The 26,290-nt window shown below is 41.7% G+C and overlaps 1 protein-coding gene across 6 annotated transcripts in view; it reads right to left on the minus strand.

Moving 5' to 3' along the window:
* The window catches only part of Abcc9 (ATP binding cassette subfamily C member 9), a 110,404-nt gene that overhangs the window by 26,216 nt on the left and 57,898 nt on the right, over nt 1-26,290 (minus strand). For all 6 annotated transcript variants that reach the window (XM_021164328.2, XM_029478465.1, XM_029478463.1 and 3 more), the window contains 8 exons: nt 22,161-22,298; nt 21,905-22,030; nt 16,954-17,050; nt 13,529-13,758; nt 12,577-12,725; nt 12,260-12,329; nt 10,924-11,081; nt 4,298-4,390 (listed from right to left, as the gene is read on the minus strand). In XM_021164328.2, the coding sequence (XP_021019987.1) occupies nt 4,298-4,390; nt 10,924-11,081; nt 12,260-12,329; nt 12,577-12,725; nt 13,529-13,758; nt 16,954-17,050; nt 21,905-22,030; nt 22,161-22,298 (1,061 nt within the window). The remainder of the gene's footprint in view (nt 1-4,297; nt 4,391-10,923; nt 11,082-12,259; nt 12,330-12,576; nt 12,726-13,528; nt 13,759-16,953; nt 17,051-21,904; nt 22,031-22,160; nt 22,299-26,290) is intronic.

Genomic DNA, 26,290 nt, shown 5'->3' on the forward strand with positions numbered 1-26,290 from the left:
GTTCTCCTGGATAGGTGTTCTCACCACCCAGGACAAATGCATCCAGTAGATCAGAGCTTGTGATCCTGACAGTGTGCTCTGTCTGGGACCTGCTTGCCTCTGCTGAGCTGTGTCGTTTCTATCACTCCACATTTGTAGGGAACTGGCAACAGCCTGGAGCAGAGGGAGGAGGGCTGAACGCGCAGGGAGCATTCCTCTGTTTCTGCTTGGCAAGAAACCTTCTGTTTTCCTAATGGAAACTTTGACGCATTCAGCTTGTGTCTTCTCATCCACATCCAGTCCACTTCTGAACATCCTTAGACCTTTACTCTGTCACACACACACACACACACACACACACATGCACACACACACAAATGTCAGACACACACACATGTCACACACACACACACATACACACACACCAATATCAGACACACACATGCACACACACACATGTTAGACACACACACAAATGTCAGACACACACACATACACACACACACCAATGTCAGACACACACATGCACACACACACAAATGTCAGACACACACACGTATACACACACACACACAAATGTCAGACACACACATAAATGTCAGACACACACACATACACACACACCAATATCAGACACACACACGTACACACACAAATGCCAGACACACACACACATGCACACATACACACACACATACACACACACACAAATGAAGCAGTGGCAAAGGTCACTGACAACATAGTCTAATTTAGATACCTTCCTTGTAAATGACTATAGATTTCCTGTGACGTGTGAGTGTGCCCCAAGTGCAAAGGGAACATAAGGCCCACTCCAAGGAGGGCTTTTTGAGGAAGCTGGCCCAGGGGACACTGGGTAGACATAGGAAAGGAACAGATATGGGAAATCACATGCTCAGTTCTTTTCAAGTGTTTTTCTACGACCTATTTTAATTTTACTTATGTGTGTGTACATACTTAGATGCACATGAATATAGTTCCCTGTGAATAACAGAAGGAGGTTTTAGATTAGAAGCTGTTGTGAGCCACCAGATAGAGGTGTGAGAAACCCAATTCAGATCCTCTGTGAGAGCAGTGACGTATCTTAAGCACTGAATGTTTCAGGCCCTAAGCACAGCTTTATTCTTGATAATGAGTACCAACCCCAGTGATTCTAGAAATTTATCCCCAGCAGGTAGGCTACCGCTGTCTTTTAAAAATACTTATCATCATTGAAAACACTATGGTTTATAATACTTAATAGACAAGATACTTTTAGATGGAAGTTAGAGAATCCTTCTTTGGCACATCTATTATTCAAGCATAAAAGGTAAGGCGTAATATTCTGCTATTCTTACAGCTGTCTAGAGCTTTTCTTAATGTACTATTAATTCAATTTCACCTGTGTGTTTAGTGCAAGAGGAAAATTAAGAAGTTGGACCTTGCTCTGGTCTATTTTCTCCTTTTTTTCTAAACCTTTTTCGGATTCTCCAAGATGATCTCCCTGACTCCTATCCTTGGCAGTTTCAGATGACCCATCCTTGGCAGTTTCAGTTGATCCATCCTTGGCAGTTTCAAATGACCCATCCTTGGCAGTTTCAGATGACCCATCCTTGGCAGTTTCAGATGACCCATGTTGTCCCGCCGGGAGAAAGTGGAGGTTCTGAGGTGTTGAGTCCTGCTGTCCATCCCTAGCTTCCTGATGCACCCCCATACACACACACACACACACACACACACACACACTCACTCACACACCATGCTTTCTCAAAAGCACACTGTACAAAATCCCCTTCCAGAAAAGCTGCCCCTCTGACCAGCCACATCCCTGTCAATGTGCTACTGAAACCTGCTCCATCAACTTCCCGGATCCTGCCTACCCCTCGCATCTTCCCATCATCCATCAAACATCTCTAGCTCATTACTCTCTTTTAAAAAAATAATGCCTTAATACACTCCTGGAGTAGAGATCTTTTAACTCTCCCTACACCAGCAATTCTAATGAGTCCACCAGCTTCTGACTTCTGATTTTGCTACTCCTGAACCAATTCTGCTATTGTTAAGATCATAAATAGCATTGTGGTTTCTATATCCAAAGGATACCTTTAACTTCTTTAACTTTTTTCTGTTTTTTTTTTCTTTTTTCTGTTTTTAACTACTGTTGTCCATTCAATTTTTTAACATGCTCACTATTGTGATACTTCCATCCATGTTCAAGTTGTACAGTGCCTTTCTGATACATGTCTTTACTGTTGTGAAATTCTCAGACTAAACACAAAGTCTTCCGACAACCCTAAGCCTTTGCCTCCTTATGTGGTTTAGTTTCTCAACTGGTATGAATTCCTCTCCCTTCCTATGAAGACAAGGTCTTCCCTGAGAAGTGTGCTTAATATTATTTCTTCACTGGAATCTTGGGAAGAGGAGGACCAGTCTGAATTAAGGTCCTTCACAATGAGGCTTCTTGTAAGACTGTGCCTCAACATGGCCTCCTGGCTTCTTCCTACCTTTAGCTTCAGTCACCCTGACTTACCATTGATGAGACAATTGTTGTAATTAACATGACTGTGATTGTGTCAGTTTCCTGTTGAGACTCTTCAATGACTCCACAACACAGAAAGAACAACATCCAAGTTCCACACAGAGGAACTCGCTCCTTCCCTGTGAGCACCAGCCTCCATGTTCTCAAGCTTCACTGTGATGACCTCCACCTTGGGATCATGTGACACTGGATTTGAGTTATACATAAAATAGAATTCTTCATGCTTTTTCCTCTGGACCCTCTGTCGCCTTTACCATCCATCTCAACTAGTCCTCATTTAAAGGTCCATTGTCCAACAAGTATCTCCATCTACTTTTGAAACAAGAGGCCACCCAACCCTCTGATACAGCTGTCTGTGTGGTACACCTCCATAGGTCTCACTATACTATCATCTTTATCCCTGAAACAATCTCTCCCTTAGGACAGAGCCTACACCAAGCTCACTAAACAAATATAAAAAGCATTTCCCAACTCGGGGTATATTATCAGTGAGAAGAAAATCCTGTTCTCTCAGAATTTGTATTCTAGTTGGAAGAGATTAAGTAATTAGCATGAAAATATTTTAAATAAAACAGATAATGAAAACATACTCATGTAAACACTCATATGGGACATAAAATAATATCACACACTGGCAAAGTAAAGACTGACTTATAATTGGGATGGAAATAAACAGCCATGTGTATTCAATATTTATTTATCTATAAGAATAGTACTCAGTTATATCATTATATACTATTCTAATAAATATTTCTTGTATAAACTAATTGGAAAGGACTAGCTTGGTAGCAAAAGTAATCTTCAATATGCTATATTTATTGATAGTCCCTGCCAAGTACTATTATACTATAAAGTTATGCCAATAACTGTATGTTCAATACCAATAATTAATATTGAAATTCTCTGTAAGAGGCTTTACATTCCATGTGGAGAAAACATGATAGGATGTGAGGTATGAATTGGGTAAATGAAACTTACATAGATTTATGTAGAATTCTCATCATACATAATGTTTTCAAAGGTTTCTTCTTAATGATCCATTCTGTTAACCATTCCCATATTCTTAAAATAAACATCTTAGGTTGGACAAATCTCTGATCTAAATCAATACACATTTGTAATAGGGTGGAAAGAAGATGCAATGCTTTAAAATATCAGTTTTCTAGATCAAAGAAAATGGCCAGTAATGCCACTTTTATGATCTAACTTGAACAGGAAGTAGCTTGGTCCATGGAAGCTTAGTTATTGCTGCTTATAAACATAGAGAAGCTTGGATTGTTTTCTTTCTTTCTCCTTCCTTCCTTCCTTCCTTCCTTCCTTCCTTCCTTCCTTCCTTCCTTCTTTCTCTCTCTCTTTCTTTCTTCTTTTTCTTTCTTTTGTTGTATTTTTGAGATAGGCTTTCATGGACTCCAGGCTGGTTTTGAACGTTCTCTGTTCCCTAGGCTGGCCTTGAACTCTTGGTGCTCCTGTCAAGAACTCCACCACCACAATCACCAAGTACTAAGATTGAAGGTGTGCACCACCATGCCTGGCTGGATTCATTGTGTAAGTGTTTTATTGGAAGCTTCAGCTAATTCCTTTCCACTGGGTCAATTCATTCTGTACTCTTAAATTTTTCAGATAAGTAACCCTAATCAATGATGTTCATTCTTATTCCTGCTATGTAGTTCACTATGAGCAACACAGTATGCCTTCAAAAGGGTGTCAGTTAGCTGTTATTTGTTGATAGACACTTGTGAATGGATTTGCCCCTCATTGGCAATCTGAAGATGTGTTACTCACCTGAAGGCCCGGATAGTGGTGAGCCCTTCAGCTGTTTCTGAGAAGTGACAAAGCAGGGGGAGCTGGGTGCTGTCATCAAGTTCCTGGAGATCCCTAGAACAAAGACAATGGTATTGTATCACTTGCCTCCAGGCTCTGAGACCATGGAACTTGCAAGGTTCTCAGACTCCAGTGTTTGCTCTTGTCATTCATTCATCTGAACTCCGCCTCTTATTTATTTCCTATAAGTCCTCATTCTTAAAACCTTGAACTTCTAGAGGTACCACCATACCTGATCTTAGCTGTACTACAGATCAATAGTAAATAAAACCATATGGCATTGGTATAAAGGCAGACAGGTTGATCAGTGGCCCCAAAGTGAAGATCCAGAAGTAAACCCACACACCTTTGGACACTTGATTTTTGACAAAGAAGACCAAACTATACAATGGAAAAAAAAAAAGCATCTTCAACACATGGTGCTGGTCTAACTGAATGTCTGCATATAGAAGGATGCAAATAGATCCATATCTATCACCATGAACAAAACTCAAGTCCAAATGGATCGAAGACCTCACCATAAAACTGGATGCACTGAACTTGATAGAAGAGTAAGTGGGGAATAACCTTGAATGCATTGGCACAAGAGACAACTTTGTAAACAAAACACCAGCAGCTCAGGCACCTAGATCAACAATGAATAAATGAGATCTCAATGAACTGAAAAGCTTTGGTAAGTCAGAGGACTCCATCAATAAGGAAAAAAAATGGCAGCCTACAGAATGGGAAAGATCTTTACCAGCCCTATATCTGACAGAGGGCTAATATCCAAAATATTTTGGGTCCTTTATAAACTCAGGAAGTTAGATGTCAACAAACCGAATTTTAAAATGGAGTACAGAGCCAAACAGAGAATTATCATCCAAGAAATCTCGAATGGCCAAGAATCGCTTAAAGAAAGATTCAACATTCTCAGTCATCAGGGAAATGCAAATCAAAACGACTCAGATTCCATCTTACCCCCTCCAAAATGGCTAAGTTTAAAACAAAAACAATAACAAGACAAAAACAAAAACAATAACAAAAACCTCAAGGGATAGCGCATGCTGGCAAGGATGTGGACAAAACAGACCACTCCTTCATTGCAGGTGGGAGTGAAAACTTGTACAACCACTTTGGAAATCAATTTGGCAGTTTCTTAGAAAATTGGGGATAGTTCTACCTCAGGTCCCAATTATCCCACTTCTGGGAATATACCCAAAATTTGCTCTACCATATCACAAGGACACTTGCTCAACTGTGTTCATAGCAGCTTTATTGGACAGGAACTGGAAATAACCTAGTATGTCTCTCAACCAAAGAATGGATAAAGAAAATGTGGTACATTTACACAATGGAATATTACTCAGCTATTAAAACAATGACATCATGAAATTTCTAGGCAAATGGATGGAACAAGAAAATATTATCCTGAGTGAGTTAACCCAGATCCAGAAAGATAAACATGGTATGCATTCACTTATAAGTGGATATTAGGCATAAAATACAGGATAAGCATAATACAACCCACAGATCCAAAGAAGCTAAGTAACAAGGAGGGACCAAGGGAAAATGATAAAATTTCACTGAGAAGGGGAAGTAAAATGGACATCAGTCGTGGAGGGAGGGAGGGAGGGAGGGAGGGAGGGAGGGGGAGAACTGGGTAGGAGAGGGGGTAGGGAAGGGAACAGAAGGGATCAAATGTGGGGAAGACTGAGGGAGAGAGAACCAGGAGAGAGAGGTGGAATGGATGTTGGGGGATCTCTGGGAAGAGTTAAAAACCCAGAGCAATGGAAACCCCCCAAAATCAATGAGGGTGACTCTAGCAAAAACTCCTAATAACAGGGGATATGGAACCTGAAGTGGCCACCTCCTGAAACCAGGCAAGACTTCCATTGGAAGGATGGGGACACCAGACCAGCCAAACATCCTTTGACTCACATTATGTCCTGCCTATAAGATGTTCAGGAATAAAGAAGGAGCAGAAGCTGGAGGAATGGCCAACCAACGACTGGTCTACCCTGAGACCCATGCCATGCTAGAGGGAGCCAGCCTCTGACACTATTAATGACATTCTGCTGTGCTTGCTGACAGGAGCCTAGCCTAGCAGTCATATGAGAGGCTTCATCCAGCAGCTGATGGAAACAGATGCAGAGACCCACAGTCAAGCATTAGACAGAGCTTAAGGAATCTTGTAAAAGGGGCGGGGGGAGGGGAGCTGGGAAGGACTGAAGGAGCCAGAGAGGTCAAGGACAGCGCAGAAAACCTACAGAATCAACTAACCTGGGCCCATAGAGGCTCACAGAGACTCAACCACCAACCAGACAGCATGCATGGGGCAGATCTAGTCCCCCTACACATGTTACAGCTTGGTTTCATGTGGGTCTCCTCACAGCTGGATCAGGGCTGTCTCTGACTCTGCTGCCTGCCTTCTAATTCCTTTCCCCTCACTGGGCGGTCCCTTCTTGCCTTGATAGAAGATTCACCTAGTCCTATCTGCATCTTGACAGGCCAAGGTGGCTTGACATCTATGGGGGTGTCTCCACTTCTCTGAGGAGCAAGGGAGGGGAAGGGAGGTAAGCGGGGAGGACTGGGAGGAGAGGAGAGAGCGCGGAAGCTGTGGTGGAGATGTATCACGAACAAATAAACTAATATAAAAATCTTGATCAAAACGTTTCCCTCTCAAGTATGAGTCACTCGCTCCTTCTGTGTCCCCACGGCAACGCATTTCAGCTGTGACAAAAGACTTGACATTCTACAGACACCTTAAATGAAGTGTGGAACGGTAACCCTTACATGCCCGTCTTCCCCTTCATCTTTAGAGTGGGAACAGCTGAAGGTTTTGTTGAGCGCTACAGGAAAAGTGTTAAAGGTAAATATGAATATAAATCAATATTGAAATCACCTTGATTTGGAATGGATGACTAGGTGGGAAAGAATTGTTGGAAGGGCGTGATCTTGTTATCGTTTGGGGAGGGCTGTTGGCTTTTGTGAAGGTGTCTCTCTCTGTCACCTTCATCCTAACCTTCTTGTCTCCACCTCCCAAGTGCTAGCCTTACAAGCATGAGCAACTGTACCTCAGCCAGTGAGATAACAGCCTTTTAAGTGTAGGGGACTGGAGGACATTCTTAAAAGAATGATTGCTGCCACTGAACAGAAGAAGTAAAATAAGAGCCAAGCCTTGTGGATGGTATGAACAACGGGAAAATGGTTGAGAGGGGAAGAGCAGTTAGGATCGCCTGGGGAGCGGGGGGTGGGGGTGGAGGGGTGGGTCTCTAAAGTTCTGAATTCATAAGATGCTAATCTACTTAACACAGAGGGTGGGAAGCAATGGCAGGAAGATGGCTGCCAGAGGAGCGTCATGGGCTGCAGTGATACCAAAGTGGTACTGAAAGTCGTGTAGCAACTTCCAGCACATCGGACTTTGCAAAATCACTGAAGTTCACCAGTGTTGAAGGACACACAGAGAGAAGACATCAGAGGGGGAGATGCAGCCGTGGGTTCAGCTTTAGCCACTGGGACTTGAGTCCCTGCCTCTGAGGAACTTTAACAGTTCTCCCAAGGAAGGAATGCCCACATTAGTATACACTTATCATACATATCTGTACAACGTACTTAAAAACAGAAATTCCTCAATCTGTCCAATGTAACCCTTTTCACAAAGCTGTGTGTTCATGAATTTTTCTTTTAAAATTAGTTTGTTTATTTCTTGACTGATTGGTGGATTGGTTGATTAACTGACTGATAAGATGTCACTGTGAATCCCAGGATGACTTCAAATTTGCAGTGACTTTCCTGACTCAGCTTCCCAACTGTCATAAAGACAGAAATTCACAGTCATATCCAGGTCAACGACTTTTCTGTAAGTCATATAAGCTTGCCTTTCTAGATGATAAGACTGAGATAAACCAATTATTTGAAAGCATTTCCCTTTCCCTTCCCCTTTCTACCATTTGTCTCGGAGGGAGGTTGGGAGGACAAGAGAGGTAGCCCTTCCATTGGCCTGCGAGCATCAAGTGAACTGGTAAATGCTGCTACACACCACAAAGTGTGGAGGCCAATCTTGACCAACTGTGTAGTCCCACAAACAAGCGCAATGCCTTTCCATTCTGAGTTTCTGAGATGGACTTGGCTCACTTCACAAAGGGCAGATGGGGGAGGAGGCTCGGAGGAAAGTGGAGAGAACAGTGAAAGACTGTGAGGAGCTTCCTAGGTTTAAACTTTAAACATAAACAGGTGGTTATTGGCACAGCTGACAGCAACAACAGATGGCCATTCACTGAGGTCAGAGCTGAAGAAAATGCCACTAAGGAGCCTCTCTGTTTACAGAACTGTCATGTGTAAGCTCAGAAGGTGATGAAACAACCCAATCTGCGTTCTTGTAGGAAGGAAGCAGACAGCTAAACACCCATTAGACCTGTGACTTAAACATTCAAAAGGTCACATTACTGCCACCAGGATCCTCCACTTCAATTCTCCTCAAGACATAGAAAACAGTCTGTTCAGCAGCAGGAGCAAGATCCTTGTGCCTGTACGACTTCTAGTCACTGGGTCGTCCTCCCAACTCTCAGATGAGAATGGTTTGGACAGAATGGCTGTTAAATCTCTTATCAACCCTAATTCCTTTAAATATATATATATTTGTCATGTTACAATTGGTTCTTCTTTTAAAAATTCTATTTTGTGCCCCTTCCTCTTCACTACCATTAAAAATAAAAATTCTTTATATAACATCTTTAAAAGACCATACTCTCCGTTACAGCCACTACTCGTGTAGACCAATGAGTCTGACTGTGTTTCAGGAGCAAAGCTCACAGTTGACATTGGTAGTGGGTTAGAAATCTTTGCCTAGCTCTTGCCACCCAGTTGATCTCAGTAATGGCAAAAAGACGTTCAAAGAATCCTGTGGTTGCAGTAAGATACAGAAGTTTCGTATAAGTGTTGAGAGGCAAGGGCTGGATACAAGTCACTCAGCGGTCACCAGCTGGGTCAGAAGCTCCTTGCTCTTCAGCATTGAGTGTTGGCACATACACCAGAGGAAATGGGAATGTGACTCCTTCATTGGTATGGAAGGAAGTAAGGAAGGAAGGAAGGAAGGAAGGAAGGAAGGAAGGAAGGAAGGAAGGAAGGAAAAGGGAAGGAAAGAAAAAGGAAGGAAAGAAGGAAAGAAGGGAGGGAGGGAGGGAGGGAGGGAGGGAGGAAGGAAGGAAGGAAGGAAGGAAGGAAGGAAGGAAGGAAGGAAGGAAGGAAGGAAGGAAGGAAGGAAAAGGGAAGGAAAGAAAAAGGAAGGAAAGAAGGAAAGAAGGGAGGGAAGAAGGAAGAAAGGAAAGAAGGAAGGGAGAGAGGGGAGGAAGAAAGTAAAGAAAGAAGGAGGGAGGGAGGGAGGAAGAAAAGAAAGAAAGAAGGAAAGAAGGAAGAAAAGGGAAGGAAGGAAAAAGGAAGGAAGGAAGGAGGGAAGGAAGGAAAGGAAAGGAAAGAAGGATGGAAGGAAGGAAAGAAGGGAGGGAGGGAAGTTGGCCAGATAGATTCTGAGAAAGAAAACCCACTCAAATATAACCCACATCTCCAGTATGTGAAGGATTCACAGCCCTGGGGGAGAGATAATACGGAGCTATGTGAAGTTCTGTATGCCCTGAGGACCTCTCTAGCACGTCTCCCCTTTGTCCTCCCTCCTCCTGTGTAAGTTCATCTTCCCTGCACTCCTGTCATGTGAAATGTGCTCAGTGTGCTGGATAAGCACACTAACCTTTCACTCTAGCCTAGTCTGAATGTTAAGGTTACTTTTGATATGGCTTTATCTTAACAAGCGATGGGTTTCAGTGAGAGCAGCTTTGTATCGTCCACCACAAGGCAACACAGCTACCCGCTACACAGCAAGCGTTTGTTGAGTACTGACAGAGTCCCCACAAAAAGAAAGCTCGTTGTATTCTTTAGGAAAGCACCAAACGCAAACTTTCAAGTTTACAAATGCTGACACTGTACTGACCGTTAATCGCTTAAATTCTTGGGGAAAATAACTCCTATATTAACAAAAACTCTAAAATTAATGATGCCCCTTTGTTTATTTGCATTATCAGGTACATGGAAATTTCTGTGAGCCCCATGTCTCCAGTCTCTTAAAGTGATGGCGTGCCTTGCAAGACACTCAAGATCATCCAACTACATAGTCATGGATAATTTATCTCCGTGTCTGTTATCTTCTACTATTTCATACCCCGTGTTTGAAGGATTTTGTGACTTTAACCCTTTTTTTTTCTTTGGGATATACTGCCTCTCAATTGCTCACTCTTCAGGACAATGTGAGTTTCCTGCTAATGTTAGATTCAGGAAAAGAACCAAAGAATGCAAGAGCTGGCACACCTATGGGCTCTCAACTCAACAGACAAATTCTTGACAAACCAAACGGCATGTTAACATGTGTCAGCAGCATATTTGCATGTGCCAAGGGTGAGGAAGAAGCAGTCACTTTTCGAAAGGATGGTGGTGGGACTCACATGGAAACATGAGGAGTTAGCAAAGCCAGTTGTCTTCTCCACTAAACTCTTCACCTTAAACACTAGAGCAGAAACAGTTCCCAATCATCAAATGTACAGAATAGTCTCACTTACTTAGAGGCAACCCGGAAGTATTTCTGGATGAAATAAAAGGCTACACCCAGGGGTGCAAGGGCGACTAGAAACACGGGTGTAGCATAGGAGATCATCCCAATAGCAGACAGGCAGAGCAGGGTGGAGCGCGTCAGCGACTCCAAGGTCGGAGGGATATGCTGTGGGGAGAGAGTACAAAGGACAATGCATTTAGCTCATGTGCAATATCGGTGACAGTGTAATAACATTCATGTTTATATTAATGTTAAGTAATGGGAGCCACCACCAAAGCAAGCTGTAGGCCTGCTCACAGTAGACAATTGCACATGCGTCCACAGTTCAGCATCCATGCATCATTGACATGGTGTCCACCCACTCATCTCGGATACTGTAGATAAACGTTTATACCAGAAGTTTGTTGGCTTTACTATGATCAAATATGGGTATTTCCCCATCCGTGTTTTCAAACATTCCTTTCTAATGGATATACACTGTTTAAAATTCATCTAGTCTTCCCACTGTAAAATGTGTAGATTATTTTTTCAGCAGTTTTTGTGTCCTTTGAGTATCTTTGATTGGATTACTTGCTAATTATAATTTTCCTTATTGAAGTTAGATGCTCTTTATATATTGTAGTGATTACCTGATTTCTTTTACAATTTAAATTCACCTTTGGTGCTTCCAGCTCAATCAAAGTTTAAAATTTTTATACAGTTATTTCTGTTTGTTCTTTTCTAATTTTTCCTAAGGTCTGTTTTACTTCAAAAGACCTTTTGCAGTTCTTGTTTCAAAAACTGCCTAGCCTTTTATTTTACCATGTTACAGCTTTTTGGGACATCTTTATTTGATGGGCAGTTGTTTCATATTTTATGGATAATTGTTCTCAACATCTTTTATTTTAAAATCAATGATTCTCACAGGCTTAAGAGCAATTTGAGAGCAATTGAAGACAATTCCTAATGTTAACCTCTAGCTAACCCACATACACACACATACATACATGCACACACATACACATACGTGCACACACATATACACATGCACACACACATGTACACACATGCACACACATACACGCACATGCACACACACATGCACATACATACACATACACACAAGAGTGTGTATGGGCACTTACATGAACACTTATACTCACACAAGCACATACATACAACACACATGAACACACATACGAAGATTTTATCCTAGAAATCATTTTTTTATTATGATATGAGGTCAAAATGGGCCCCAATTTAAATTTTAGCAATTCTCTACCCTTAAGAGTCATCTGTGTTCAATACTGTTTAGTTTACCTGAGGAATTTGCATCAGAACCTAGAAGAGACTCAAATCCTCACCTGGTCGATGATGTTCGTATCAGCAGAAAACCGATTGAGGATCAGCCCCAGTGGTGTGGTATCAAAGAACCTAAGCAGGGAGCAGAGCAAAAAGTCTGTGGTGTGGACCACCGGGGCCAGACACACGCTGAGGGACAGTTAGAGTCTTAAAGATGAGGTTTCCGCATTCGTCCCATCAATGACCAAATAGTTTCCTTTAAACTTCCACATTTTGTTTCTATTTTAAAATGCATTTTTTATTACAAACGCATGAGGGCGAGAAATACCCCCTGTCTGTCTTCCTTTACCTGATTGGCCCCCTGTCTGTCTCCCTTTACCTGATTGGTCCGAGAATTATCTTCTTGAGGAGGTTGTGGTGAAGGTTCTTGGCGGCTGTGAGGCCCATCCACTCCACAGTGAGGGAGGTGACGAGGCAAAGGAAAATGCCTGCTCCACAGAGGATGCTGAACCCAGCCACATAGAAGGTCTAGGAAGAACCAGCCCGGGAAGATGGCATGAGACAACCTCCTAACTAGGGCTTCTCCTAACTGAGAAATGAAGCACTGATGTCAGAAAGACTGTTGGGATCCTTGTCTGGCTTGCATTTAGAACGCTGAAGCCTGGTGGGTACCCAGGACAGGATCCCCCATCAGGTTAGTCCCTCGGGCCCAGAACTGCAGAATTAGTTTTTCTTCCCGGCTGGGGGCAGACTCTTGGTTTTCTACCTGGTCAAGGCCATACTTTGACCTTTATTACAGAATGACAGACACCTCAGTGTACCGATCCAGGATGAAAATAACCAGAGTGACAAACATTTCCTTTATATGTGCTTAACATATTATGTAATAAGAGCATGCAGTGCATATAAGACAGAGGTATTGAACTCCTGAAATATGAATCTAAATGTTTCTATGAGAAGAATTGTAAAAGCAGGGCTGAGAAATGGCTCATCAATTAAGAGTGCTTGCTGCTCTTCCAGAGAACCCACACTGGGTAGTTGATGACTGCCTGCTCTGGCCTCCATGGGTACTGCATTCACATACACATACTTATATCACAGACACATAAGATATAATATTTAAATATGTAACAAATAAAAATAATGTAACCAAATATAAAGTGATTTTAAAAAAGTAAGAGACATCGTGTTTAACACTGTTGGTGGTTTCCCCAGTTTTAGGCCTTTCCTTGCTTCCTAACACACTGGAGTTGCACCAGATGCCTCTGGCATTCTGGCTGTAAGTGTGGTCAGCAGAGGCCTCCCTGTCCACCATTTCTGAATGCTTGTACCTGGTCAGCTTTTCCAGGATGGTTTATACTGTATTCGGATGTCCATGTAGCTAGCCAGTAATCTATAGCCACAATCACCGAGTGCTTCAAAAGCTTAGAGAAGATCATGAGGAAGAGCAGAAAAAACCCTCCTGAAGTGAGGTACCACCAGCAGGTCTTCCAGGGCATCTTCGTCCTGAGCCTCATCACCGTTGACATGTTATCATCCTCATCTTCCTCCTCTTCTTCCTCTGCATAGTCAGACACACAACACACCTCGTGTAAGCTTCAGATGAGCACCAGAAATAACTCTTGTTTCTAACAGGAATACAGGTCACCTCATTTAACTTTAGAGAATCAAAGGTGTTAGCCTTGTGCATCTTAAGTACTATAAGCAGTGCATACTTCAATTATTTGAAAAATAATGGGTTGAAAATTGTCAGACATGGTGAGTTCCTCTTGTAATTCCAGCACTTGGGGGGCAGAAGTAGGATAATCAGGAGGCCAAGACCAGCCTCAGCTATAGGGTACATGAGGAGTTCAAGTCTAGCCTAGGCTACATGAGATCCTGTCCAAAGAAGGAGAGGAGAAGGGAAGTCAGAGAAGGAGAGGGGAGGAGAGGGGAGGGGAGGAGAGGGGAGGATTTTAACCCAGCAAGCACAGGACAGAATCAGTTTCTGCGGTGATCAATTTTCTACTGCAATGAGTGAGTCTTAAGATAGCCGAGTGTGACTCTACATTACAAAAAAATAGAAATAATTAAATAATTGGTTTAGAATTCCACAAGCCTCTGTTTCCTTTCAGAACAAACACCCTCAAAGAATTCAAATGAAAGAAGTCACCCTTTATCCATCGTTTTCTTGATTGTTGGGTTTTTTTTTCCCCACGAACACTCACTGAGACTTCTGAAATATGCAGGTGGCACATTTGGTGCTTGCTACCTCCACATTCCCAGGTTCCCTGTTTCTTAGTTGGCCAGTAGAAAGGAGGAAATGGCAAATGGAAACTACATAGGAAATGAAGGATAAGGAATGTCTTTACTCTGGGTCCTTAAATGATTTATTTAAAAACTTTCTTAGTCTCCCATGTCAAGACAATATAATGATTTTAGGTGATTTTTATCAAACTTCCAGTAAATCTTTTTTTTTCTTGTTTCCTCAGAACACAGTATTAGATGTGAAAAGCTGAGATAAAAACTTGACTCTCTGTACTTTTTGGCTAATATCCACTTATCAGTGGCTACATTAAATGCTTGTCTTTTTGGGTCTGAGTTACCTCACTCAGGATGATATTTTCTAGTTCCATCAATTTGCCTGAAAAATTCATGATGTTCATACTTGTAATAGCTGAATTGTGTAAGCACACCACATTTTCTGCATCCATTCTTTAGTTGAGAGACATCTGGGTTGTGTTCAGTTTCTGGCTATTATGAATAAGGCTGCTATGAACATAGTAGAGCATGTGTCCTTGTGATATGGTGGAGCATCTTTTGGGTATATGCCAAGGAGTGGTCATAGCTGGGTCTTCAGGTAGAACTATTTCCACTTTTCTGAGGAACCTCCAGATTGATTTCCAGAGTGGTTGTACCAGCTTGCAATCCCACTAACAATGGAGGGGTGTTCTTCTTTCTCCACAACCTCGACAGCATCTGCTGTCACCTGAGTTTTGATCTTAGCCATTCTGATTGGTGTGAGGTCACTTCTTTGAACATTTCTTTAAGTGTTTCTTGGCCATTTGGTATTCCTCTGTTGAGAATTCTTTGTTCAGGTCTGTATCCCATTGTTCAGTTGGGTTATTTGGGGTGTTTTGGAGTCTAACTTCTTGAGTTTTTTTTTAATATAATTTGGATATTAGCCCTCTGTCAGATGTAGGGGTAGTGAAGAGCTTTTCCCAATCTGTAGGCTGTTGTTTTGTCCTAGTGACAGTGTCCTTTGCCATAGAGCTTTTCAGTTTCATGAGGTCCCATTTATCAATTGTTGATCTTAGAGCCTGAGCCACTGGTGTTCTGTTCAGGAAATTTTCTCTTGTGCCAATGTGTTCAAGGCAATTTTCTATTTTTTTTCCTACTAGATTCAGTGTATCCAGTTTTATATTGAGGTCCTTGATCCACTTGGACTTTAGTTTTGTGCAGGGCGATAAATATGGATCAATTTGCATTCTTCTACATGCGGATTGACACTTAGATCAGCATCATTTGTTGAAGATGCTTTCTTTTTTCCACTGTATGGTTTTGGCTTCTGTGTCAAAAATCAAGTATCTGTAAATGTATGGGTTTATTTCTGAGCCAATTCAGTTCAGTTCAGTTCAATTCAATTCAATTCAATTCAATTCAATTCAATTCAATTCAATTCAACCCAACCCAATCCAATCCAATCCAATCTAATCCAATCCAATCCAATCCAATCCAATCCAGTTCAGTTCAATTCAATTCAGTTCATCTACCTGTCTGCCTCTGTACCATTACCATGCAGTTTTTATTACAATTGTTCTGTAGTACAGTTCAAGGTCAGGGACAGTGATTTCTCCCGAAGTTCTTTTATTGTTCAAAATTGTTTGGCTATCCTGGGATTTTTGTTTTTCCATGTGAAGTTGAGAATTGCTCTTTCAATGTCTGTAAAAATAAAATGTGTTGGACTTTTGATGGGGATTGCATTGACTCTGCTTTTGGTAAGATGGCCATTTTCACTGTGCTAACCTTACCATGTACATAGAAGCTCTTTCCATCTTCTGAGGTCCTTGATTTTTTTCCTTCAGTTCTTGTCACACAGACCTTTTATTTGCTTGGTTAGAGTTACACCAAGATATTTTGTATTATTTGTGGCTACCATGAAAGGTGTTGCTTCCCTAATTTCTTTTATCATTTGTATAAAGGAGGGTTACTGGTTTCTCTGAGTTAACTTTATAGCCAGCCACTTTGCTGAAGTTGTTTATCAGCTGAAGGAGTTCTCTACTGGAGTTTTGGGGGTCATCTATGCGTACTATCATACCATCTGCAAAGCGTGATACCTCAACTTCCCTACCATCTTCATTCTTCATCACTGTGTTGTTATGGAAACCATATGCAGACCGGCTGAATCAAATGTAGGTACATATATTCATATATTTTCATTCTTCATTGATGATTGATGCTTAAAGAATCAATATTTTAATAATAACCATATCCAGTCATTATATTAGACATTTCTAATTATTCTGTCTCCAGACCCTTGCTTTCCATCCTCTGTGACAAATGTGATGAAGACATAGACACCCATTGAGTCATGCTGTCAGGGAACATAAGCCTTACCTTGACTCTATCTTGTTCAACATTATTCATTTACATTTGCTCTGTGCTTTATGCAAAGCAGCTAGTTAGACCTGTGTGACACACTCACATAAGTTTCTGAGACAAACTCCCCATAATATAGTAGTCTAAATGAATGTTTCAGATTAAAAGAAATACTAGCCTTCATCTTCATCCTCCATCTGTGCTTTGGCCTCTCTTGAATACATGGCTCTTCGGAGAGTCTTCCTCTCCAGTGTTGTTTGGTCTGCTTCCATGTCCTGTGGAGAACGATATGCTCTTATTGAGGGAGCTTCTGTCTGAAGAAGGGTTTAACTTACCACTTAATGACACACTGAGTGATTTCATACCAGTCCCAGGCTCTCTGTTCACTCTGGACACACAGAACTTCTGTCGCAGGAGCTGTTAGGGAAATAATGCTGGACATTTGCGGACAAGGTTTCTGTACTCAGACATGCAGGATGATGGGAAACCAGAAAGAGTTACAACATCAGGACTTAAACCTTGAAACACAGCTCCACCACTGACACATCGCTTGTCTTTACATCAGTTTCAAACAATTATTGTAGCCTAAGGATTCGCTTATGTTAAATATCTTCTTTTAAAAATATTCAAGCTAGGCATGATGACAAAGGCCTGCCATTTCAGTCCTTGAAAGGCTTAGGCAGGGGGAATAACTAGAAAGTCCAAGTTAGCCAGAACCACATATAGAACTCCCTCTTCGAGAAACAGGCAAACAAAAATTGCATGTAGTTCTGGGCTGGCTAATCTACCACTGTGACTATAAATGGGTAAACTGGATGGATTCTTTTAACCTATCACTGAGGGAACTGTACAAGGGACTTTAGTGGCATCATGAGGGAACAGGTCATTCCAAAGAAAATAGGCAATGGGGGTCTTTCTGTGCCTAGGATACTCATAGCACACTGTAGGAAAGAGATATACTAGAAGAAGAAGGAGAAGTACAAAGTCAGATTGCCATGTGTTCGGGGCTGCATGGGCCTGTCATCTGCCCAAGGAAGAAGGAAGAGTTTCATGTTCTTCATGTCCCAGCCTCAGAATTGGGGAAGCAAGATCAGCTAAGTTTCATAGCACAGTGCTGGGGGGCAGTCACCTGCCTCTGCATGGGAAACAAATCCCAAACACCCAGGCCAGGATCACTGTAAGTGACACTGGTCATGAGTGGCCCCTAGTGTGGCCCAGTGCACTAAAACCCAAAACCAACCAAGCAGACCCCAGCCTCAGCACACAGTTTGGCAGTTACATCATAAAGCCAAGGGACTTTTGAAGATCAGTCAGTCCCTAAACATTGCTTTTTAAAATTTTCCTCATGCAATCCGTGTTTTGGAAGGCTCACCGTTCTAGAAAGTTCCACTATTTCTGAATTCATCATTAAGAAAGTGACAGCAATCCCCAGTATGTCAGGATTAGTCTACAAAGATACGAGCCACAGAGTTCCCTGATGATGGGAAGAGCAACGTGTTGGTGGACTAGATCACGATCAAAGGGAGGGCAGTCTCTCTCCTTTGTGAATGATAGAACTCGATGGGATAAACCCAAAGAGAGAGGTGAATTTAGTTCCATTCGGGCTCCTATAATAGTACGCATGAGGCCAACGCTTACTTTGTTTAATTTTTAAAGAGACTCCCCCTCCCATACTCACCCACACACAAAACTTAAAGCAAATGTTCTTGAAAGTGTTCACAAAAGAGCTAATTACTGGCTAAGTATTTGGAATTGTGTTAGCATTGGGCCTAAGTAAACAGGAATTCAGTTTCACTTACTCGGTGAAGATTTACCAGGCCTACCACAGTGAGAGAAGAGGAGTATCAAATGACACTCACATATCCAGGCAACCACATAATAATATGGTGCAGAGAAGAGCTGTTGCCACCACACTCAGAGTTTTCAGTCTTATTTGAATCAGCCAAACATGCAATCTCTTCCTCCACTTTAGCTTCCATCGTTAGCATGTGACAGTCCTTCACCCTTCCCCTAATTCACACCAACAGTTCTTTCTGAAGCCCGGAGCCAGGCCTTGACTGACATGTTGTCCCACATCCTTCTGCATTCATTTCGTTTGCTCTGTGTACATGGTCTAGGCTTCCTCAGCCTTGGCATGTGGGTTCACACATGCAGCAGCCAGAGTAGCATCTCCATGGGCCACCCATTTGCCTCAGCTGCGATAAACACAAATATCTCCCGGTGTGGCTAGATGTCTCCTAAGAAGCAGAGCTGGCCCTGGGGGAGGTAACACTCCCTCCTGGCATAAAACACTCAGTGTTTAAGTTTGCTGTTACTGTAGAACCAAGTTATTCCATGTGTGCAGGTGTGCCGGGGGGTGGGGAGGTGTGGGTGTAGGTGTGTGTATGTATGCAGGTGTGTATGCACAGATGTACATGTATGCAGGTTAGTGTGTGGGGATGCATGTGTATATGTGGGGGTGCAGGTGTTTCTATGTAGATGTGTAAGTGTGTGTGTGTAGGCATATGTGTGTGTCCAGATGTATATGTATGTAGGTGTGTGTGTGTGTTTAAGTGTAGGTGTGTATGTAAGCAGATGTGTGTGCACAGATGTGTATGTGTGCAGATGTGTGTGTGTATGTGTGTCTGTAGATGTGTATGTATGCAAGTGTGTGTGTCTGTGTGTGTGTACATTTCTATGCATTCATTGCAGTCCAGAGGTTATCACATGCTCCCCTCTATCCCTCTCTTCTTTATTTTTTGAGGCAGGGCCTTCCACTGAGCTTGGAACTCACCAGTTTGGTTAGACTGGCTGGATCCTCCTGTCTCTATCCCAGCTCTGGCCTGAGAGGCGCACTGTCATTCCTGGCTTTTACGTCCTGGGAGTCCGAAAAGAAAGCACTTTACCTCCTACACAGCCCTGTGGGAACCTTGCCCTTTCCAGGCAGGTGCTAAATTCAGTCTGGCATCTCTCGGGCTCCATCCCTCTTCCCTTTCACTATGGCCCTGCGCTAGCTGGTTCTCATGTCTGTGCTTGATGGAAACACTGTATCTGTCTTTGATTAGGAAGCCAGTGCTATCTAAAGTGATTACTTCATCTCTAAATACAACTGAATAGACTCTCTTCCTGGCTTGCTTAAAGGACATCACTATCCCACTCAACTAACTGTGTTTTCTCTCTCTGTGTTTTGTTTCCAGATCCTTCTTTCTAAAGTAAACAATAAATTGTCCTGCTCCTGAAACTAACATCGTATTATTTTACTCCTTCAGATCACTGAAAACAATGTTACTTGGAGCCACCTCTGGAAGCTGGTCCGGCTCCTCTCTGGACACCCACGGCATTGCACATTGTAACACATCCCCTAGCATCTTCACATTGTAACACATCCCGCATCTTCACTGGGAGGATTCTGATCTCTCTCATTCTCTGCATAGATTTTTCACGTTTGCTTTTCTTCCATGAGGGGGTTTGCTTTTGAGATCTTCAGAAAGTCACAGGACAGAAAAACGTTGATACCTGTGTGGCTTTTTGATCTTTTTTTCCTATGGAAGTGTATAATCTATTTTTATTTCTTAAAACACTACGATTTAATTTTCTGATTTAAAAAAGCTGGCTGATATACCTGCTTTATTTTTTAAAGTTCATTCCTGGCCACTGCACTAAATTCTGGACACATCCCAGTCTAAAACCCAAAGCCAAAGTTCTCAAAGATTTGAAAACTCAGTTTCCTACTCTTCTCCCAATCATGAATTGAACTGAATCTGGTTTCCAACTCTACTATTGTTCCACTTAATACGGCTTCAGTGTGGTGAGCTACACTGACCATGAATGCCAGTTTTAATACTATCTGTGCTGTCTCATCAGGACTGTTCCAGAGAACGCAGCAAGAGTAAGAATAGCCTTGTGGGGTCTGAAAAGGATAAAAAATATTATTATTTTCTTTTTTCTTTCTGTGAAGCTTCATCTACCCTCAGGCTATTCCAGACATACCAGTTGACTTAAGAGTTCTCAAAGCCACCTTGGCTTTTGTGTTCATGGTGATTGCCTGATTGTAGGTAACACATGAAAATGATCTTATCACGTGTGAGAAAGAAAGAGATATAAATCGGGAAAACAGTACACAGTAAGGATGTCTCAAGCCTCGATTACAATCCATTCTACTTATAAATGCAAATGTACTTCCAAATGGTTCAGAGCCAAAACAGACATAGAACTTCATCCAAAGAAAGGATAGCCCAGCCCATGGCCTGGGTAGGCAGTTCCATGGAGAAGATCACTTGCTGCTTAAACATGGGGGCCTGAGTCTCAATCTTAGCACCCACATAGAAAACCAGGAGTGTACATTCACACCTGTGACCCCAGAACTATAGGGAAGACATGGAGACAAGAAGATGTCTGTGATCAGCAGCCTATATCCAGGCTATGTGAGACCCTCTCTCTAGGGAATAAAGCAGAGAGTGACAGGAAATGTCACCCAGTATGCTCCTCCAGTCTCTACACATGCCCATGGGTATGCATGCCTAGTGCACACACACACACACACACACACACACACACACACACACACACATACACCATACATACTGTGGTGGTTTGTATATGGTTAGCCCAGGGAGTGGCACTATTAGGTGTAGCCCTGTTGGAGTAGGTATGGCCCTGTTGGAGTAGGTGTGTCACTGTGGGTATGGGCTTTGAGACCCTTATCCTCGCTGCCTGGAAGTCAGTATTCTGCTAGCAGTCTTCAGAAAAAGATGTAGAATTCTCAGCTCCTCCTACACCATGCCTACCTGGATACTGCCATGCTCCTACCTTGGAGATAATGCACTGAACCTCTGAACTTGTAAGCCAGCCCCAATTAAACATTCTCCTTTATAAGCCTCAACTTGGCCATGGTGTCTATTCTCAGCAGTAAAACTCTAACTAAGACACATACACACCAGATACACAATAAGTAAACAAACTAGCAAATAAATAAATAAATAAATAAATAAGATGTAGTAGGTTCAAAATGGCCTGCTCAGTAACCATATGCAAAGATGCAACCACCGTGGGCTTCCGATGAGGGCTGCAATAGAGCACCATGCACGTCATGAGGCACAGCTCTGCCTTGAAAGCATCCCTAGGAATTATACAGACACTCTAGCACTTACCTTTTCTAATTCTTGATCCTGTCGATTCATGAGGGTTTTCCAGTGTTCGTAAAGCTCCACGTCTTTGGTCTGAATGTCTTTCAAAGTTCCTTCCCTTAACACACTGCCGTCCTTCATGGCTATGATCTACGGAAAGAGCAAAGAGGCAGAGGCATAGCAAAGTCTGGAAGTCGGCTATGATTGAACTTTATCTCGGGAGGCATTCATAGCTCATGTCTGTAAGGTACGGCTGCGGCACAGACACGGGCAGTCTCACCCAGTCAGCGTGCGTCAGGTACTGCAGTTTGTGAGTCACAAGAACAACCGTCCTCTTGTCATCCTGGAGAAACTTCAGGATTCCTTCCTGCATCAAGTGATCGCTCAGGTGGATGTCCAGGGCAGAGAATGGGTCGTCCTAAGGCAGGGAGATATTGGAAGCGTGATGAGGGAGAACCAACTGAAAAATGGGAAAAAGAAACACCACCCAAGCTATTGGTGAAGAACTTAGTGTGCCCGGAACATGTCTGCCTTGCTAGCTTGATTTCTGTGCTATACTCCTGCTTCTTTATAATATGCAAACAGATATCTACATATGGACCCGAGGAAGAAGTGGCTGGATTCTCATCCCATCAGGTCTACACACTGCAGTACATTCTCACACACGCAGAAATGAGAACTCTGAGAGAATTTAGTACAGTCTTACTCTCTACACAGATAAGATGGACTGATTATGTAGACGGTGAAGTAAAGCAATTATGTTTAGAAGTTGGAGTCAGTTTATGTGCCTGGCCATCACGGAATAATATAATTAGCTCGATATTTATTCAGCATTCAATTACTCTCTGCTCAATAAACAGAAACAATAGCAATGGGTTTATTAAAGTATTTAAGAGCAAACTTGTGAAAAGTAAATATTAGTAAATTAATTAGTTGTTTTGTTTATACACCGTAGTTACAGATACATGGGTGAATTAATGAGCGTCCTTAAATGGTTTTTATATGAATACGTTTGGTAGCAGGGATAAGAATGCAGTTGCTTATTTCAACCATTTAAATACATAGATATTCTAGATAATGAAATATTTAACAAATGTCATTTCGTACGTATATGTGTATATACAAATATCTAACATATGTAGATATAAATGTCTGTTTTTATGTTATCTGAGTTTATGAATGTATTTTAGAAAGTAGTGAAATGAAATTGATTACTGGTAGAATTCCCCCCCCTCAAAATTTTATAATGTTGTAATGTTTCAAAATCTTTCTGAATCTCTGACTCGTGTTTATGAAACCAGTTGTTTCTAAGACATTTGCTAGCCAATCACTGGCTTTGGGAATTCAGATAACTATTATAGGGGATAGTTTTTTATTGCTTTTGACACAAATTCTGCTTCTGGGTCCTAAAAGACCTGAGGCATTTGTTGTTGTTGTTATTGTTGTTGTACAGACTAAACATCTATAGTCATTTTTACAGGAAATTTTTCATATGGAAAATGATACAAGTCAGAAACGAGATTTTTTTTTTAATAACTCAGGTCAATTTTCCACACAATTCTGAATTGTAATGCCAGAAGACAGCAATCAGAGTGCTGTACATGAGAGAGCTGAGATGCATTTATAACAGCCTCTCTCTCTTCCGGACTGTAAATTCATTTATAAAATGAGGAGGATGCTAAAGAGAGCAGTCAAAAATTTCATCAGACTGATGAGAAGTTCCAATAGCATAACGTCATGGTGTTTCCTTCAATCACATTAAAGTGCTGTCTTACTGTTAATGTCTTATAAGCACAGCAGTGGTAGACTGTCACTGTGTCTCTCTCTAAAGACAGCATCATGTCTCCCAGGACTCAAGGGAGATCACAGTGATTCAAACTCCCAGATTTTGTCAGCCAGGAGTTCAGGCAAGCCATCTCAGCTATTCAACAAGAAACCCAAGGCTTGTGTGGCCCATAGAATAAGTACAAAGCTAACTTGAGTAACTTGGCAATAGTTCGATCAAAATTAAAAGATTGAGGCTATATAGCTCAGTGGTAGAGCACTTACCTATCATGCACAAAGCCATGGGTTCAGTCCCAGGACTAGGAAAAACACAAGCTATGAAATCATGCCTTGGATCTATACTCCTGCTTTAGTAATTTGTATATGACCTTGGATAGGTCCCTCCTCCAAAGACATGGTGTTCTAATCAACAAAAGTCAGTATTAGCAGTAATTAAAAATTAAGTATTTAGTGTGTGGATTAAATGAACTAGCATGTGTACTATTCTGTGCTCAGATACACCATGGCTTTTAAAGGTATTGACTATGACTGTTACCACATACATGCCCTGGCTTGGTGCTGGGGCAACTTGGTGTTAGACTGACATGCAACCTTTTATACAACCTAATCTAACCACAATTGACATTTGATAGATTGAAAAGCATGCTTCATGATTCAATTCATTTAGTAACATGCTGAGAAGGTACTTTCTCAAAAAAAAAAAAAAAGCAAAAAACATTGTGAAGTGGTAAATTAAATGAAATTTCTATTTTTTCATTTTCAAGAGTATATTATTTGTTGGCTAGAGATATGGTGTGGTGTGGTGTGCATCCACTCTGTTCAATGCCTAACTCCTCAGGAAAAGAATATATTTGTATATCACTTCCATATCCATCTGCAGGCCCCTCTTTGGTGTTTTAGTTGTTGTTTGTTTTGGGGCAAAGTCCCTTCCACTCATGTCCAGGATGTACCAAACTCATACCAACCCTGCTCTTTGGTTTCCCAAGTTCTGGAATTATAAACATTAGTGGCTGTGTCTGATCTATCCAGTCTTGATAAGTATCTTTTATAGTCAATGAATTAATGCGTGTTCATTTGTTTTTAATCTGGTATTAAGGCTAGTATGAAAAAGTTTATTTAAAGCAAAAAAAAAAAAAAAACCATTCCAGTGATTGTATTATGATTGCATACAAATGAGATGCTTAAAGTTAAGGTAATGAACTTTTCTTCCTTGCTTCTCCAACCAGCACAAGAACTAGAACTCTGGACAACAGTGATAGATGAGGAGGAGGAGGAAGAGAAGAACGGAAGAAGGAAGCAAGGGAAGAATAGGAGGGAAGGCAGGAGAGAGGGAGGGAGGGAGGGAGGGAGGGAGGGAGGGAAGGAGGGCAGCGGTAAAGTAAGGGCTTATACCCTTACAGCAGGTCATAAAAGTCAAATCCTGTAGCATCGTGTTGAGAGCCCTTTGTGAATTTTTAAACTGTGGAAGTATAAGCTATTACCATTTTTGATGAATTACTAAATACACCAATAGCATTCTACTACTGCTAACTGTTGTTCAATTTTAGTTTGGAATGATGTATAATACTTAGACAATAAGGAACCCTACATGGAACCATGTTTGGTTTAACTGTCAAATTGGCATATTGTAATAATATTCACCTGGGAAGAAAACTTCAGGGGAGGGGGTTGTCTAGACGAGGTGGGCTTATGGGCAGTTCTGTAGGGAATTGTCTTGACAACATTAACTGGTATGGGACGACTCAGCCTACAAAGGGCATCACCATTCCCTATGTTAATCTTAGCAGGATTAACCTGAAAGAATTCCAATATATTGCTATTCTGCTCCTATCTCAAATGCATTCAAATTCAGCAGGAAACACTAAAATCAACTTGTATTTTGAAGTTCCAAGAGATACAAGGGAGTGAGCGTTTAAAGCCTCTCTGAGCGTATTTACAAATAAAAGTTAATAATATCACAGGAGAGGGACACATTTACACTCTCTGCTGGACTCTAAACTTCCCATTCTTTATATATGCTGCTGTTTTGGCTCCTACCTCTTGTAGAAACTGAACCGATAAAAATCACAACCAATGCAATTCACAAATTTTGTGAATACACAAAAACCACCTGAAGCCTCTTCAAGACACAGGTTCTATTCATGTTGAGCACAGATTGCCGCCATTTTAGAAATCACTGAGGTTAAGTTTGATCTACAGCCTGAACTGCACACCACGGAATGAAATATCTATTTAAATGGCCCCATGCCCACCAACATTCTACTCTCCAATCCTTATCACTTTGCCATGAACTGCAAAGGAGAAAATCCTGTCCAGTTATCCATGACCATCCATATTCCTACCATGATTCTCCTGGTCAGGAAACCCAGGTAAACCATTATCTCCAGGGGCTGGCACATTGTTTTGGAAGCTAAAGGTAATTACCACAAAGCTTGACAACCTGAGATGGATCCTTAGAATCCAGATGTTGAAAAAGAGAGAACAAATTTGACAATTTGTCCTCTGACCCCCACAGTGCACTACGGCAGGCAATAACTGTCTCCCCTTCCCACACAAAATGAATAAATAAATGCAATTAAATTTAAAATGATACTGCTCAGAACATCTCAGTGACAAAGCAGCAGC

This window comes from Mus caroli, chromosome 6, assembly GCF_900094665.2.
Source record: "Mus caroli chromosome 6, CAROLI_EIJ_v1.1, whole genome shotgun sequence".
NCBI lineage: Eukaryota > Metazoa > Chordata > Mammalia > Rodentia > Muridae > Mus > Mus caroli.